We start from the raw sequence: 15873 nt of genomic DNA, 5'->3' as shown, positions 1-15873 counted from the left end.
AGTGTGTCGCTGGTATTAAAAATATATCATAAAATTGTACCTTTCGAAACAGGTGACCTTTTCTTTTCTGTAGTTAAAGCTTCAGCTAAATTGCTTTTGAGGAAAAAATGTACCTTTCTTTATTGACTTACTTCACTTGCTAATACAAATTATTTTGTCTTGGTAGCCTGGTCAAAAGGTCTTCAATTGAATTCTTGCTTCTTCAAGATAATACGGTATTGACTATTCATGTAGATAAAAATCTTTACCAGGGGAGTGCTTTAATTTAAGCGGATGGAGTTTTACATTATCTACATTTAAAGGTTTCAAATATAAAATAAGACAACAAAAAGAAAGAGATAAGAATAGGATAAAAGAAGGAACTCCAGAAAACTGTTAGAAAAACAAACAAATGTTTTTGTATTTTAGATCGCAGAGGGTGTTTTAAGAGGCAAAACCAACAAGGGCAAATACACCATTTTGTGTAAATAAATATATTTATAGTTTTTATTTTAATACCATGTTTTAAACCCAGCATTTATGATTCATAATATTATGTTACATAATGATTGAAATAATTTAATTAATTTTATAACATATTTATAAAGGTTACCATCATTAACCATGATTACTTCATTGTCTGTTTGCACGACACGGAGAACTCTCAGTAAAACCTGCTTTCTTCTTCTTGGCTCTATGACTTTTCTATTGCCCTGAACCCTGACCACAACATTGAGCCATGCTTTTGGGCTGTCTATCTCTGTCACCTATCCTTGCAGTAAACTGCAACATTCAGGAGTGCCTTGTAGCCACCTGGTCACTTGATAATTAAAGTGACCTGTTACACAAAGGCAACAGACAGAGACACACAGAAATAAGGAAGCAATGTCATGTCCAGGCCACAGATATCCTTTTCGGATACATTCAGGAGACTCCCTTTAATATGAGGTTAACTTCCAATAAATCATCTTCAACTATTTAGGAATCTAAACAGGTGTTACATTTTCTGTAGTTAGAATAAGACTCTTCATTATTTATTCTAATTAAAGACATACTGCTTTCATCTTTTGATCTTGATGCGAGGGAAAACAAATTGTAGATCATTTTGTTCTTCAGTAGGAAATGTCCTACTAAGATGGAAGACACTAAAGGCATTATTTTCAAACTTATCTAATCTACATAGAATATGTGATGAAATTAAATTAAGACTATAACCAGGGAGACCAATGACATGGATGAGAAGAGTGAACAAAAAATACTTACTGCCAAGTGGAATATTACATTTTAGAACATTTGTATATAGAAATAATTTTTAAACAAAATCTATTTTTGCTTTAAAAATACAATGAGAATAAAGCAGAAATATGTTTAGTTGAACCTTCATCAATATTTTATATGATTTTTGCAAATGCAAAAATTGTGAATTGAACTGAAAATACTTCTATATTACATACTTAAAATATGAAATGATGAAAACATTGTTTTTACTCAATATTTTACATGTCATAGATTAGTGATGCATTTCTTATTGTCAAATAATGATTTAACCTAAGTTGAAATAAGTACTGGTTTAAATAAACCTTCAGTGCATGTAGGATTCCACAGGGCCTTGAAAAGAAGAAAACAAAAAGAAATGAATGAAATCAATAAAATAAAATGAAATTTTACTTAATATGAATATTTAAAATGTTCACAGAATTTTAACAAACACAGACCAACATAAAACGGTTCTATTTATGATTTTCTCAATAAAAAATTGCTCTTAACATTTATAACAAATATATTAGTAATGCATATAGGCTCCCAACTTCCAATTAAATATGCTCTATTATCAAACATGAGATTAAAGAGGGAAGATTAATTAGCAAATATTTTCATTTCCTTGCTTTTATAATTAGAGCACAAAAACAAGTTTTAATAAACTGATTTTCTTTATGTATTCCTCCATCTTAAAGAAAACTGCAAGAAAATGAAATAATTAAGCACTATGTAAGTCTCACGTGGCTGTCCTGGTATTTTTGTAACCCGTAGTCACCATCCAAAGTACTAAACACAAAGCTTCAACAGAATTTTGTTAATCTGCAACAATTATTATCTTATTATTATATTTTAATCTCTAAACTTTATCGCAATTTTAAGTAATAAGAAATATAAGACATTTCAAAATATTTCACCCTTTTTACAAAAGGAGACTTCATTTTGTGCTGGTACTATATATGAAAAGAAGTATAAATTGCAAGAAGCATAGAATGTGATATCTGCTCCCAGGAATGTAAAAATTTAGTTTGAGTGATATAAATGAATGTAGGAAAGGATGAGCCATACTACAAAGATGGTAAGTTATAATAAATAGGACATATACATGCTAATATAGGAAACTGGCAACATTATATAGGACTGGTAACTGTAAAATGAAGGTAGGTTAAATAGAACTGATAACTGCTGAAGGAATTCTACAGAAAGAGAAATCACTCCTTGTTTGCATTGTCCAATCAAGGATATGAAATTGGAGGTTGGCTTAAAATAGAGATATATTGTGGGGCAGAGGTATTCCAGATGAAATGGTTAAAAATAAACCAAAAATGAAATGAAACCTAAAAACTTAGAAAATGATTAACAGTTTGTAATGAATCAGTGTTGATGGAATAAAAGGTTTTAGTTTGAAAACAGTAGGTGTTCGAACTGCATAAATAGGGGAGGGTACAATTTTAGCAGCCATAGATGCTGGTTTGGGGAGTGTGGATTCTATTCTACATGCCTTATTGAGCCATTCAGTGTGTGTGTGTGTGTGTGTGTGTGTGTGTGTGTGTGTTTCAAATTAGAAATACAACACAACATAAGCTGTGTGTTTGCATTTATTTTTTATTTTTGGAAAATGTATCTGTGGTGTTACGCAGATTAGAACGCATAGAGACTAAATGTAACATGACAAGACCAAAAGCAATATGAGGAAATCCTGAAGCACTCAGCAGGATTGAGAGTTGAATGTTTTTGGCAGTATGATTTTCCCTGTCACCACGCTTGTCCTGGTTCTGTGAACAGTGACCCATCACTCGAGTTCCAGCTCAAATGCAACACAGGCAGAACCATCTTCCCTGATGGCTCTTTTCTAGACAGTAGCTCCTTCCCTTCACTTAGTTTCTCTTAATCTCATCTTTCTGTTTATCTCCCTTATGCCCTTAACATGGTGTGAAATTCTCTTGTTTACTTCTTTGGTTTTTAGTTTACTGCCTGTCTTCGTTGACTAGAATATGAGGTTTATGAAGACAAAAAACTTGTCTGGTTGTGTCTGCTTGGTGTTCACTGCTACAATCTCAGTGTCTGGAATATCTCTTTCTCTTTTTTTTTTTTCTTTTACGTAACTGTTTGTAAATGAATGGGGTAATACAAAGAACATCAGGAGTACAAATGTGTGTTACACACAGATGCAAATATGGTATTGCCAGCCATTTTCTTAAAAAAAAGTCCACAAAATCTTTAAGACTAAGGATTAAACATTAAGAAGATGCCTGACATTCAATATTTATTACACAAATACTGGTTGAGTGAATGTGAAAGACAGAGAGAATATATTTTTATATGTTATTTTATACATTTCAGAAATCTGGAATTCTGTTTTTCTGTGTAATTTAAGGCTCCTAACATTCATATACTTAATGAAAGTCTAACCCAGATCCACTTTTTAATTTTAAAATAGTAAAATGAAAGGAAAAATACCATAATAGCCTGAATATGTTCAGAGACACACATGTAATGAAAATATATGATACTAAAATTTCTCTTTCCATGAAAGTTTTAATATTCTAGTATTTGTAATGTGAAGTGGAAAAAAAAAAAAACCTTTAATATATCTGTGTCATTTTGAGCAAGTAGAACATGAAGACAACTGCAAAGAAATAGTAAAGTTCACCTAATGAGAACAAATGGCTTCCTGTGACTACATTGTAGTGAAAATAATAATTTGAAAGATTCTTTTTTATGATCTACCACTCTGTGGATATTATAAACTGGGAAAATCAGCTACAAAATAGACTAGTCTTCTTGCGCTTTAAGGTATAATGCATTCAATATATTGTCAAATTAGAAAAATTCTGCAATATTTAACATTTATTTTTAATAACTACATTTTAGAAACAAAATTGTCATTCAATTCTTTGTTTCCACAAAATTTTCCAAGTTATTTTATTTTGTTAAGAAAGTAGGTCTTGAATAGAAAGCAAATACATTGTGCAAACAATTTCATACTCAAGTTTGCAGTGATGAGCTTTCTTTTTTAAATAATGTATTTATACTTTGAAAGTACATTTTATTATTATAAAAATACATATGTTCATTGCAAAAAGTGACAAAAAGAGATAAACAAAAATAAGGAAATAAAATGGTACATTCCTACAAACCAGAGATCGCCACTATACTAAGCTTTCTGGATTCATTTCCACTTATTTTTTTAATTTAAAAGGGAACCGCATAGTACATTCTGTTTTTCATTTTACTTGCCTTTTTCCCCAGTAGTAACCTCTAACTGTTCATGTAAAGAAGTTTTCATCATATCTAATAGCAATCCTTGTTCAAATTTCTTCAGATGTACCTCAAATACATGTTACTGCTGGACTGCCCATCCCAATTTAGTCCTGGCCATACATTACATCTTACTATAATGCCATTTAAATATTTTTGCGTATTTTTAAGTTGGGAAACCATTCCCTTTATTGGGAAATCTTTTAAGATACAGAAAAACAGACTTGTACTATTCTTTTTTTCTGTTTTTTTATTATTATACCTTAAGTTCTAGGGTAAATGTGCATAACGTGCAGGTTTGTTACATATGTATACTTGTGCCATGTTGGTGTGCTGCACCCATCAACTTGTCAGCACCCATCAACTTGTCATTTACATCAGGTATAACTCCCAATGCAATCCCTCCCCCCTCCCCCGCTCCCCATAGTAGGCCACGGTGTGTGATGCTCCCCTTCCCGAGTCCAAGTGATCTCATTGTTCAGTTCCCACCTATGAGTAAGAACATGCGGTGTTTGGTTTTCTGTTCTTGCGATAGTTTGCTGAGAATGATGGTTTCCAGCTGCATCCATGTCCCTACAAAGGACACAAACTCATCCTTTTTTATGGCTGCATAGTATTCCATGGTGCATATGTGCTACATTCAGACTTGTACTAATAACACCTGCATAGCCTTCACCTCGTATCTTAGTCCATTTTGCATTGCTCTAACACCTGAGACTGGGTAATTTATTTATTTACTTTAAAAAAAAAAAAAGGTTTATTTGGCTCAGGAGTATGCAAGCTGGAAGACTGGGCATCCGGTGAAAGTCTCTGCCTACTTCCACACATGGCAGAAATGGAAGGGGAGCTGGTATGTGCAGACATGACACTCACTAACCGAGAGGAAGCAGGAGAGACAGTGGGGAGGTGATTGCTCTCTCAGGAACTCACTCACCCCAAGGGTGGGCATTAATTTATTAATCTATTTATCTATTAATGAGAGATCTCTCTCATGACCCAAACACGCCCTATTCTCCCATTAAGCCCCATCTCCAATTGGGAATCAAATTTCAGCATGAGATTTGGAGGAGATGAACATTGAAATCATGGCACCTAGATTCAGTAACTAAGAGTTGCCATAGCTGCTTTTGGTCTTCTCTCCCTCTCTCTAGTTATTCATTATATATGTGTGTGTGTGTGTGTGTATACACACATACACACCCAAATATATACACACACACACACATACCCACACACACACACACACACATACCCACACACACCACACATATATATGCATTTCACATGTGGTTGTGTCTTAGTTTTTTTAATCAAGATAGTCCCCTAATTTTGTGTGTGTGTGGTGTGTGTGTGTGTGTGTGTGTGTGTGTGAGACGGAGTTTCGGTCCTATTGCCCAGGCTGGAGTGCAATGGCACAATCTTGGTTCACTGCAACCTCCACCTCCCGGGTTCAAGCACTTCTCCAGCCTCAGTCTCCTGAGTTGCTGGGATTACAGGCTTGTGCCACCATGTCCAGCTCATTTTGTGTTATTAGTAGACATGGGGTTTCTCCATGTTGGTCAGGCTGGTCTAGAACTCCCAACCTCACATAATACACCTGCCTCAGCCTCCTAAAGTGCTGGGATTACAGGCAAGAGTCACAAAGCCTGGTAGATAGTCCCCCCATTTTTTTTTTTATTATTATACTTTAAGTTCTAGGGTACATGTGCATAACGTGCAGGTTTGTTACATATGTATACTTGTGCCATGTTGGTGTGCTGCACCCATCAACTCGTCAGCACCCATCAATTCATCATTTATATCAGGTATAACTCCCAATGCAATCCCTCCCCCCTCCCCCCTCCCCATGATAGGCCCCGGTGTGTGATGTTCCCCTTCCCCAGTCCAAGTGATCTCATTATTCAGTTCCCACCAATGAGTGAGAACATGCGGTGTTTGGTTTTCTGTTCTTGTGATAGTTTGCTAAGAATGATGGTTTCCAGTTGCATCCATGTCCCTACAAAGGACATAAACACATCATTTTTTATGGCTGCATAGTATTCCATGGTGTATATGTGCCACATTTTCTTAATCCAGTCTGTCACAGATGGACATTTGGGTTGATTCCAAGTCTTTGCTATTGCGAATAGTGCGGCAATAAACATACGTGTGCATGTGTCTTTATAGCAGCATGATTTATAATCCTTTGGGTATATACCCAGTAGTGGGATGGCTGGGTCATATGGTACATCTAGTTCTAGATCCTTGAGGAATTGCCATACTGTTTTCCATAATGGTTGAACTAGTTTACAATCCCACCAACAGTGTAAAAGCGTTCCTATTTCTCCACATCCTCTCCAACACCTGTTGTTTCCTGACTTTTTAATGATTGCCATTCTAACTGGTGTGAGATGGTATCTCATTGTGTTTTGATTTGCATTTCTCTGATGGCGAGTGATGATGAGCATTTTTTCATGTGTCTGTTGGCTGTATGAATGTCTTCTTTTGAGAAATGTCTGTTCATATCCTTTCCCCACTTTTTGATGGGGTTGTTTGTTTTTTTCTTGTATATTTGTTTGAGTTCTTTGTAGATTCTGGATATTAGCCCTTTGTCAGATGAGTAGATTGCAAAAATTTTCTCCCATTCTGTAGGTTGCCTGTTCACTCTGATGGTAGTTTCTTTTGCTGTGCAGAAGCTCTTTAGTTTAATGAGATCCCATTTGTCAATTTTGGCTTTTGCTGCCATTGCTTTTGCTGTTTTAGACATGAAGTTCTTGCCCATGCCTATGTCCTGAATGGTACTACCTAGGTTTTCTTCTAGGGTTTTTATGGTATTAGGTCTAACATTTAAGTCTCTAATCATCTTGAATTAATCTTCGTATAAGGAGTAAGGAAAGGATCCAGTTTCAGCTTTCTACTTATGGCTAGCCAATTTTCCCAGCACCATTTATTAAATAGGGAATCCTTTCCCCATTTCTTGTTTGTCTCAGGTTTGTTAAAGATCAGATGGCTGTAGATGTGTGGTATTATTTCTGAGGACTCTGTTCTGTTCCATTGGTCTATATCTCTGTTTTGGTACCAGTACCATGCTGTTTTGGTTACTGTAGCCTTGTGGTATAGTTTGAAGTCAGGTAGCGTGACGCCTCCAGCTTTGTCCTTTTGACTTAGGATTGTCTTGGCAATGCGGGCTCTTTTTTGGTTCCATATGAACTTTAAAGCAGTTTTTTTCCAATTCTGTGAGGAAACTCTTTGGTAGCTTGATGGGGATGGCATTGCATCTATAATGACCTTGGGCAGTGTGGCCGTTTCACACGATATTGATTCTTCCTATCCATGAGCATGGTATGTTCTTCCATTTGTTTGTGTCCTCTTTTATTTCTGAGCAGTGGTTGGTAGTTCTCCTTGAAGAGGTCCTTTACATCCCTTGTAAGTTGGATTCCTAGGTATTTTATTCTCTTTGAAGCAATTGTGAATGGAAGTTCATTCATGATTTGGCTCTCTGTTTGTCTGTTACTGGTGTATAAGAATGCTTGTGATTTTTGCACATTAATTTTGTATCCTGAGACTTTGCTGAAGTTGCTTATCAGCTTAAGGAGATTTTGGGCTGAGACAATAAGGTTTTCTAAATATACAATCATGTCATCTGCAAACAGGGACAATTTGACTTCTTCTTTTCCTAACTGGATACCCTTGATTTCTTTCTCTTGCCTGATTGCCCTAGCCAGAACTTCCAACACTATGTTGGAGAGGAGTGGTGACAGAGGGCATCCTTGTCTTGTGCCAGTTTTCAAAGGGAATTTTTCCAGTTTTTGCCCATTCAGTATGATATTAGCTGTGGGTTTGTCATAAATAGCTCTTATTATTTTGAGGTACATCCCATCAATACCGAATTTATTGAGCGTTGTTAGCATGAAGGGCTGTTGAATTTTGTCAAAGGCTTTTTCTGCACTATTGAGATAATCATGTGGTTCTTGTCTTTGGTTCTGTTTATATGCTGGATTACGTGTATTGATTTGCGAATGTTGAACCAGCCTTGCGTCCCAGGGATGAAGCCCACTTGATCATGGTGGATAAGCTTTTTGATGTGCTGCTGAATCTGGTTTGCCAGTATTTTATTGAGGATTTTTTCATTGATGTTCATCAGGGATATTGGTCTAAAATTCTCTTTTTTTGTTGTGTCTCTGCCTGGCTTTGGTATCAGGATGATGTTGGCCTCATAAAATGAGTTAGGGAGGATTCCCTCTTTTCCTATTGATTGGAATAGTTTCAGAAGGAATAGTACCAACTCCTCCTTGTACCTCTGGTAGAATTCAGCTGTGAATCCATCTGGTCCTGGACTTTTTTTGGTGGGTAGGCTATTAATTATTGCCTCAATTTCAGAGCCTACTATTGGTCTATTCAGGGATTCAACTTCTTCCTGGTTTAGTCTTGGAAGAGTGTAAGTGTCCAGGAAATTATCCATTTCTTCTAGGTTTTCTAGTTGATTTGCATAGAGGTGTTTATAGCATTCTCTGATGGTAGTTTGTATTTCTGTGGGGTCGGTGGTGATACCCCCTTTATCATTTTTTATTGCGTCTATTTGATTCCTCTCTCTTTTCTTCTTTATTAGTCTTGCTAGCGGTCTGTCATTTTGTTGATCTTTTCAAAAAACCAACTCCTGGATTCATTGATTTTTTGGAGGGTTTTTGTGTCTCTCTATCTCCTTCAGTTCTGCTCTGATCTTAGTTATTTCTTGCCTTCTGCTAGCTTTTGAATGTGTTTGCTCTTGCCTCTCTAGTTCTTTTAATTGTGATGTTAGAGTGTCAATGTTAGATCTTTCCTGCTTTCTCTTGTGGGCATTTAGTGCTATAGATTTCCCTCTACACACTGCTTTAAATGTGTCCCAGAGATTCTGGTATGTTGTATCTTTGTTCTCATTGGTTTCAAAGAACATCTTTATTTCTGCTTTCATTTCGTTACGTACCCAGTAGTCATTCAGGAGCAGGTTGTTCAGTTTCCATGTAGTTGAGCGGTTTTGATTGAGTTTCTTAGTCCTGAGTTCTAGTTTGATTGCACTGTGGTCTGAGAGACAGTTTGTTATAATTTCTGTTCTTTGACATTTGCTGAGGAGTGCTTTACTTCCAATTATGTGGTCAATTTTGGAATAAGCGCGATGTGGTGCTGAGAAGAATGTATATTCTGTTGATTTGGGGTGGAGAGTTCTATAGATGTCTATTAGGTCCGCTTGGTGCAGAGATGAGTTCAATTCCTGGATATCCTTGTTTATTTTCTGTCTCGTTGATCTGTCTAATGTTGACAGTGGAGTGCTGAAGTCTCCCATTATTATTGTATGGGAGTCTAAGTCTCTTTGTAAGTCTCTAAGGACTTGCTTTGTGAATCTGGGTGCTCCTGTATTGGGTGCATATATATTTAGGATAGTGAGCTCTTTCTGTTCAATTGATCCCTTTACCATTATGTAATGGCCTTCTTTGTCTCTTTTGATCTTTGATGGTTTAAAGTCTGTTTTATCAGAGACTAGGATTGCAACCCCTGCTTTTCTTTGTTCTCCATTTGCTTGGTAGATCTTCCTCCATCCCTTTATTTTGAGCCTATGTATGTCTCTGCATGTGAGATGGGTCTCCTGAATACAGCAGACTGATGGGTCTTGACTCTTTATCCAATTTGCCAGTCTGTGTCTTTTAACTGGAGCATTTAGTCCATTTATATTTAAGGTGAATATTGTTATGTGTGAACTTGATCCTGCCATTATGATATTAACTGGTTATTTTGCTCGTTAGTTGATGCTGTTTCTTCCTAGCCTCAATGGTCTTTACATTTTGGCATGCTTTTGCAATGGCTGGTACCGGTTGTTCCTTTCCATGTTTAGGGCTTCCTTCAGGGTCTCTTGTAAGGCAGGCCTGGTGGTGACAAAATCTCTAAGCATTTGCTCATCTGTAAAGGATTTTATTTCTCCTTCACTTATGAAACTTAGTTTGGCTGGATATGAAGTTCTGGGTTTAAAATTCTTGTCTTGAAGAATGTTGAATATTGGCCCCACTCTCTTCTGGCTTGGAGAGTTTCTGCCGAGAGATCTGCTGTTAGTCTGATGGGCTTCCCTTTGTGGGTAACCCGACCTTTCTCTCTGGCTGCCCTTAAGATTCTTTCCTTCATTTCAAATTTGGTGAATCTGGCAATTATGTGTCTTGGAGTTGCTCTTCTCGAGGAGTATCTTTGTGGCATTCTCTGTATTTCCTGAATTTGAATGTTGGCCTGCCCTACAAGGTTGGGGAAGTTCTCCTGGATGATATCCTGAAGAGTGTTTTCCAACTTGGTTCCGTTTTCCCCCTCACTTTCAGGCACCCCAATCAGACGTAGATTTGGTCTTTTTACATAATCCCATACTTCTTACAGGCTTTGTTCATTTCTTTTTCCTCTTTTTTCTTTTGGTTTCTCTTCTCACTTCATTTCATTCATTTGATCCTCAATCGCTGATACTCTTTCTTCCAGGTGATCGAGTCAGTTACTGAAGCTTGTACATTTGTCACGTATTTCTCGTGTCATGGTTTTCATCTCTGTCATTTCGTTTATGACCTTCTCTGCATTAATTAGTCTAGCTGTCAATTCTTCCACTCTTTTTTCAAGATTTTTACTTTCTTTGCTCTGGGTACGTAATTCCTCCTTTAGCTCTGAGAAGTTTGATGGACTGAAGCCTTCTTCTCTCATCTCGTCAAAGTCATTCTCTGACCAGCTTTGATCCGTTGCTGGCGATGGGCTACGCTCCTTTGCAGGGGGAGATGTGCTCTTATTTTTTGAATTTCCAGCTTCTCTGCCCTGCTTTTTCCCCATCTTTGTGGTTTTATCTGCCTCTGGTCTTTGATGATGGTGATGTACTGATGGGGTTTTGGTATAGGTGTCCTTCCTGTTTGATAGTTTTCCTTCTAACAGTCAGGACCCTCAGCTGTAGGTCTGTTGGATATTGCTTGAGGTCCACTCCAGACCCTGTTTGCCTGGGTATCAGCAGCAGAGTTTGCAGAAGATAGAATATTGCTGAACAGCGAGTGTACCTGTCTGATTCTTCCTTTGGAAGCTTCCTCTCAGGGGTGTACTCCACCCTGTGAGGTGTGGGGCGTCAGACTGCCCCTAGTGGGGGATGTCTCTCAGTTAAGCTACTCAGGGGTCAGGGACCCACTTGAGCAGGCAGTCTGTCCGTTCTCAGATCTCAACCTCCATGTTGGGAGATCCACTGCTCTCTTCAAAGCTGTCAGACAGAGTCATTTGCGTCTGCAGAGGTTTCTGCTGTTTTTGTTGTTGTTGTTAACTGTGCCCTGTCCCCAGACGTGGAGTCTACAGAGACAGGCAGGTTTCCTTGAGCTGCTGTGAAATCCATCCAGTTCGAGCTTCCCAGTGGCTTTGTTTACCTACTTAAGCCTCAGCAATGGCGGGCGCCCCTCCCCCAGCCTCACTACTGTCTTGTGGTTAGATCGTAGACCGCTGTGTTGGCAATGAGGGAGGCTCCGTGGGCGTGGGACCCTCCTGGCCAGGTGTGGGATATATTCTCCTGGTGTGCCCGTTTGCTTAAAGCACAGTATTGGGGTGGGAGTCACCCAATTTTCCAGGTGTTTTGTCTCTCAGTTCCCCTGGCTAGGAAAAGGGATTCCCTTCCCCCTTGCGCTTCTCAGGGGAGGCGATGCCTCGCCCTGCTTCAGTTCTCGCTGAAGCATGTTTTTCATAAATCAAAAAAAAAAAAAAAACAAAAAAACACTTAGGCTGGGCACGGTGGCTCACACCTGTAATCCCAGTACTTTGGGAGGTTGAGCCGGGTGGATCATGAGGTCAGGAGATTAAGACCATCCTGGCTAATACGGTGAAACCCCTTCTCTACTAAAAATATGAAAAAAATTAGCCGGGCATGGTGGCGGGCGCCTGTGGTCCCAGCTACTCGGGAGGTTGAGGCAAGAGAATGGCGTGAACCTGCGAGGCGGAGCTTGCAGTGAGCTGAGATCGCGCCACAGCACTCCAGGCTGGGCGACAGAGCAAGACTCAGTCCCAAAACAAATAAACAAACAAAAAAACACTTCCAGGTAACATTTTTGGAGCAACATTGCTTCTTTCTTTCTTTCTTTTTTTTTTTTTTTGACGGAATAACATTGTTTCTTTTCTTTTTTTTTTTTTTTTGGAGATAGAGTCTTGCTCTGTCGCCCAGCATGGAGTGCCACAATCTTGGCTCACTGCAACCTCTGCCTCTGGGGTTCAAGCGATTCCCCTGCTTCAGCCTCCTGAGTAGCTGGAATTACAGTTGTCCGCAACAATGCCTGGCTAATTTTTATAATTTTAGTAGAGAAGGGATTTCACCATGTTAGCCAGGCTGGTCTTGAACTCCTGACTTCGGGTGATTCGCCCACCTCAGCCACCAAAGTGCTGCGATTAAAGGCGTGAGTCACTGCACCTGGCTCTAAGTGTTTCTTATAACCCCCACAACTTAAATACGTAATATTTTCATTCTATATTAGCACTTTCTTAGGCTTATGAATAATTCATTCATATTTAGGGTATACTTTTCCAATACAACAAAATGCTAAACCTGTTTAACTACTTTTCTCACTGAAAGTTACTCTATATTAGACCACACTTTAAATAAATATCCTCTTATGTGATAGTTTAAATTCAAATCTATAAATCCATTTATAAACACAAAACTTATAAAATAATGGGAAACCTGAAATAATTCTGGTATGTATAGAACTTTGATTCTTTAAGTACTCTGAAATGCAAATGACATTCTTTTTGGTACAAATTTTCTCTATAATAGATTAACTTTATAAATTTAAAATTTTAATTACCGTCTTAACAATGTGGCGTCAAAAAAGATTAAAATTTCCTGGGATTCTTATTTTATAGAGCATAAAGTTAATGCTACACGTGGCTCTCTTTTAGGAAACTTTCTAATGTAATATTCTGAAAACTCCTGTTCTTTTGTTGGCTTGTTATTAAGCCAAACATTTACAGAATTTTTTTCCCCTTTATCTCTCTGTGGCTTTTTATAAGTTAAAAATCCCTTTACAGTTTTATTTTGAAACACTATTAATATAAACATTTCAATGACTTTTTTCCTCTCAAATCAATATTAGTTATTTCACTGGCAAAAGGTAGAAGCTAGCTATTCTCAAATCCCAAAGCATGAATCAGGTGGCTGAAAAACATTTTGATGGACAAAGACCACTATGAGGACTAATGCTCTTGGTACATATTATCCATTTTTGTGCATCTAAATCAAGTACAAGTAGAGTTGTCAAAGGGAATAGCAGATCTCATGAGAAAACTGACAGAAAAATTAAGTAACTTAATGAAATCTGATAGGCTAGTGAAACAAAAGCTCAACCAAGACAAAACAGAAAAGTCATGAGCTAGTGTACTGTGAAAATCAAAATACCATCATCTATGTTACGGAAAAAATTATTATCACTATTTCATTAGAAGGTATATGGGTTTATGATTTTTGTGAGTAAAAAATTAGTGTTTTTGAGAGTTAATTTGATTATTACCTTAAAAAGAAATTATCTCTATATTAATATGTACCAAGTATAATAAAATGGACAGCAAATATTCCTAGCTAATAGTTATATAAATTCAATTTAATCATATTAAAATTCAAATAATCATTTTCAACATTGTGTTAATGTAAGATACGATAGTCAGTAATTATTATATATACAGAAAAATTAAAGAATGCATCTAATTCTAACTTCTATGATGGGAATAATACATCAAATAAAAGCCAATTTTTTTTTACCTATGTGTTATTTGTGTGTGTGTGTATACATGTGCATGTGTGTGTGTATTAATACATAATGTTTTGGTGTGTGCATATGTACAGATATATATTTCATTGACATATTTCAAGGAGATACATCTATTTCAAGGATATAATATATATTCCAAGAATATATATATATATTTCAAATATATGTCAAGGATATATATATATTCAAGGATATTTATGTGTGTATGCCAATATATGTACATATATATCATGTATGTATATATGTATGTCATATGTGTGTGTATATGTATATATCTAAAATAAAGATACATTTCCTTTTGCAAATTTTTCCTGATTGTAGACCACATCAAAGGAAAGCAATGTTTTTGATAGAAATAAATTAATAGAAGTCCACAAAAATTTACTTTAAACAAGTACCTGAATAAAGTCATACAACTTAACTTCATACAAATTATAATAATTAGCAGCAATTGATTGATGCATTGTAAATAGACAATGAGAGATACTTCAAGCTTATACTTGGTGTTTCCTTCCAAGGGGTGGTAAAAATTCTTTCTGTAAGGACTTCTTTTTTTTTTTTTTTTTTTTTTGAGACATAGTGTCTCTCTCTGTCTCGCAGGCTGGAGTGCAGTTGTGCGATCTCGGCTCACTGCAAGCTCCACCTCCCCGGTCTCACACCATTCTCCTGCCTCAGCCTTCCGAGTAGCTGGGACTACAGGCGTGCACCGCCTACGCCCAGCTAATTTTTTTTTTTTTTTTTAATTTTTAGTAGAGACGGGATTTCACCGTGTCAGCCAGGATGGCCTCGATCTCCTAACCTCGTGATCTGCCCGCCTGGGACTCCCAAAGTGCTGGGATTATAGGCATGAGCTACCGCGCCCGGCCAGGACTTATTATATAATGCTACTTAGTAAATTAGATACTCTAAAAGACTCCTAAGGCTGTCTAGGAAAAATATTAGAAAAATTTGAAGTTAAACTTAGATTTCCTATAAAGCTAGCAATCTATGAGTTGGAAGTAGAAGTGGACACGGAGAAATTTTTCATTCAACAAATACGTATTTTTCTTTTCTTTTATCAACACTACCACAACATAATTTTCAGCAAATATGATATCTATTATTACTATTTTAAACTATATAAAACCTCCTGCGTGTGTACTCTTTTCAAATTTTCTTAAGTTAACATGATTTTTAACTGACAAATTGTATACATTAATGGCGTACAATGTGATATTTTGATACTGATAAATGTATACAATGTGGAACGATTAAATCAAACACATTAACACATCAGCCATCACATTACTTGTCCTTTTTGTGTAGTGAGACATTTGAAATTTAGTTATTTTGAAATACATAATACATTATCATTAATTATAGTCACCCTGCTGTGCAGATCATCTCAAAACTTATTTCTTCTGCAACTCAAGCTTTACAACCTTGGACCAGCAACAACTCATTCTCTTCCCATCCTTGTGTGCAGTTTCATCTTAATGAATATTTTTATAATTATAATAACTTTCATAGATGACACCTAGCCTTGCTGTTTTCCTCATAAGGATCTCAACCACACATTCTCTTAACAAAAGGGCTGTCGGTTCACTGATACTAATTCTATGCAGTCACTGCAGAATTA

General features: G+C 36.9%; 1 protein-coding gene across 1 annotated transcript in view; it reads right to left on the bottom strand.

Annotated features, from left to right (window-relative positions):
• Positions 1-457: 457 nt before the first annotated feature.
• The window catches only part of CCSER1 (coiled-coil serine rich protein 1), an 870293-nt gene continuing 854877 nt past the window's right edge, over positions 458-15873 (bottom strand). Inside the window, exon 10 of the mRNA XM_033214831.1 lies at positions 458-1587. Coding sequence (XP_033070722.1) covers positions 1528-1587 — 60 coding nt within the window. The 3' untranslated portion in view covers positions 458-1527. The remainder of the gene's footprint in view (positions 1588-15873) is intronic.

Source organism: Trachypithecus francoisi, unplaced genomic scaffold, assembly GCF_009764315.1.
Source record: "Trachypithecus francoisi isolate TF-2019V2 unplaced genomic scaffold, Tfra_2.0 Lachesis_group1, whole genome shotgun sequence".
Classification (NCBI taxonomy): Eukaryota; Metazoa; Chordata; class Mammalia; order Primates; family Cercopithecidae; genus Trachypithecus; species Trachypithecus francoisi.
This window is presented reverse-complemented; position numbering and strand designations above follow the sequence as displayed.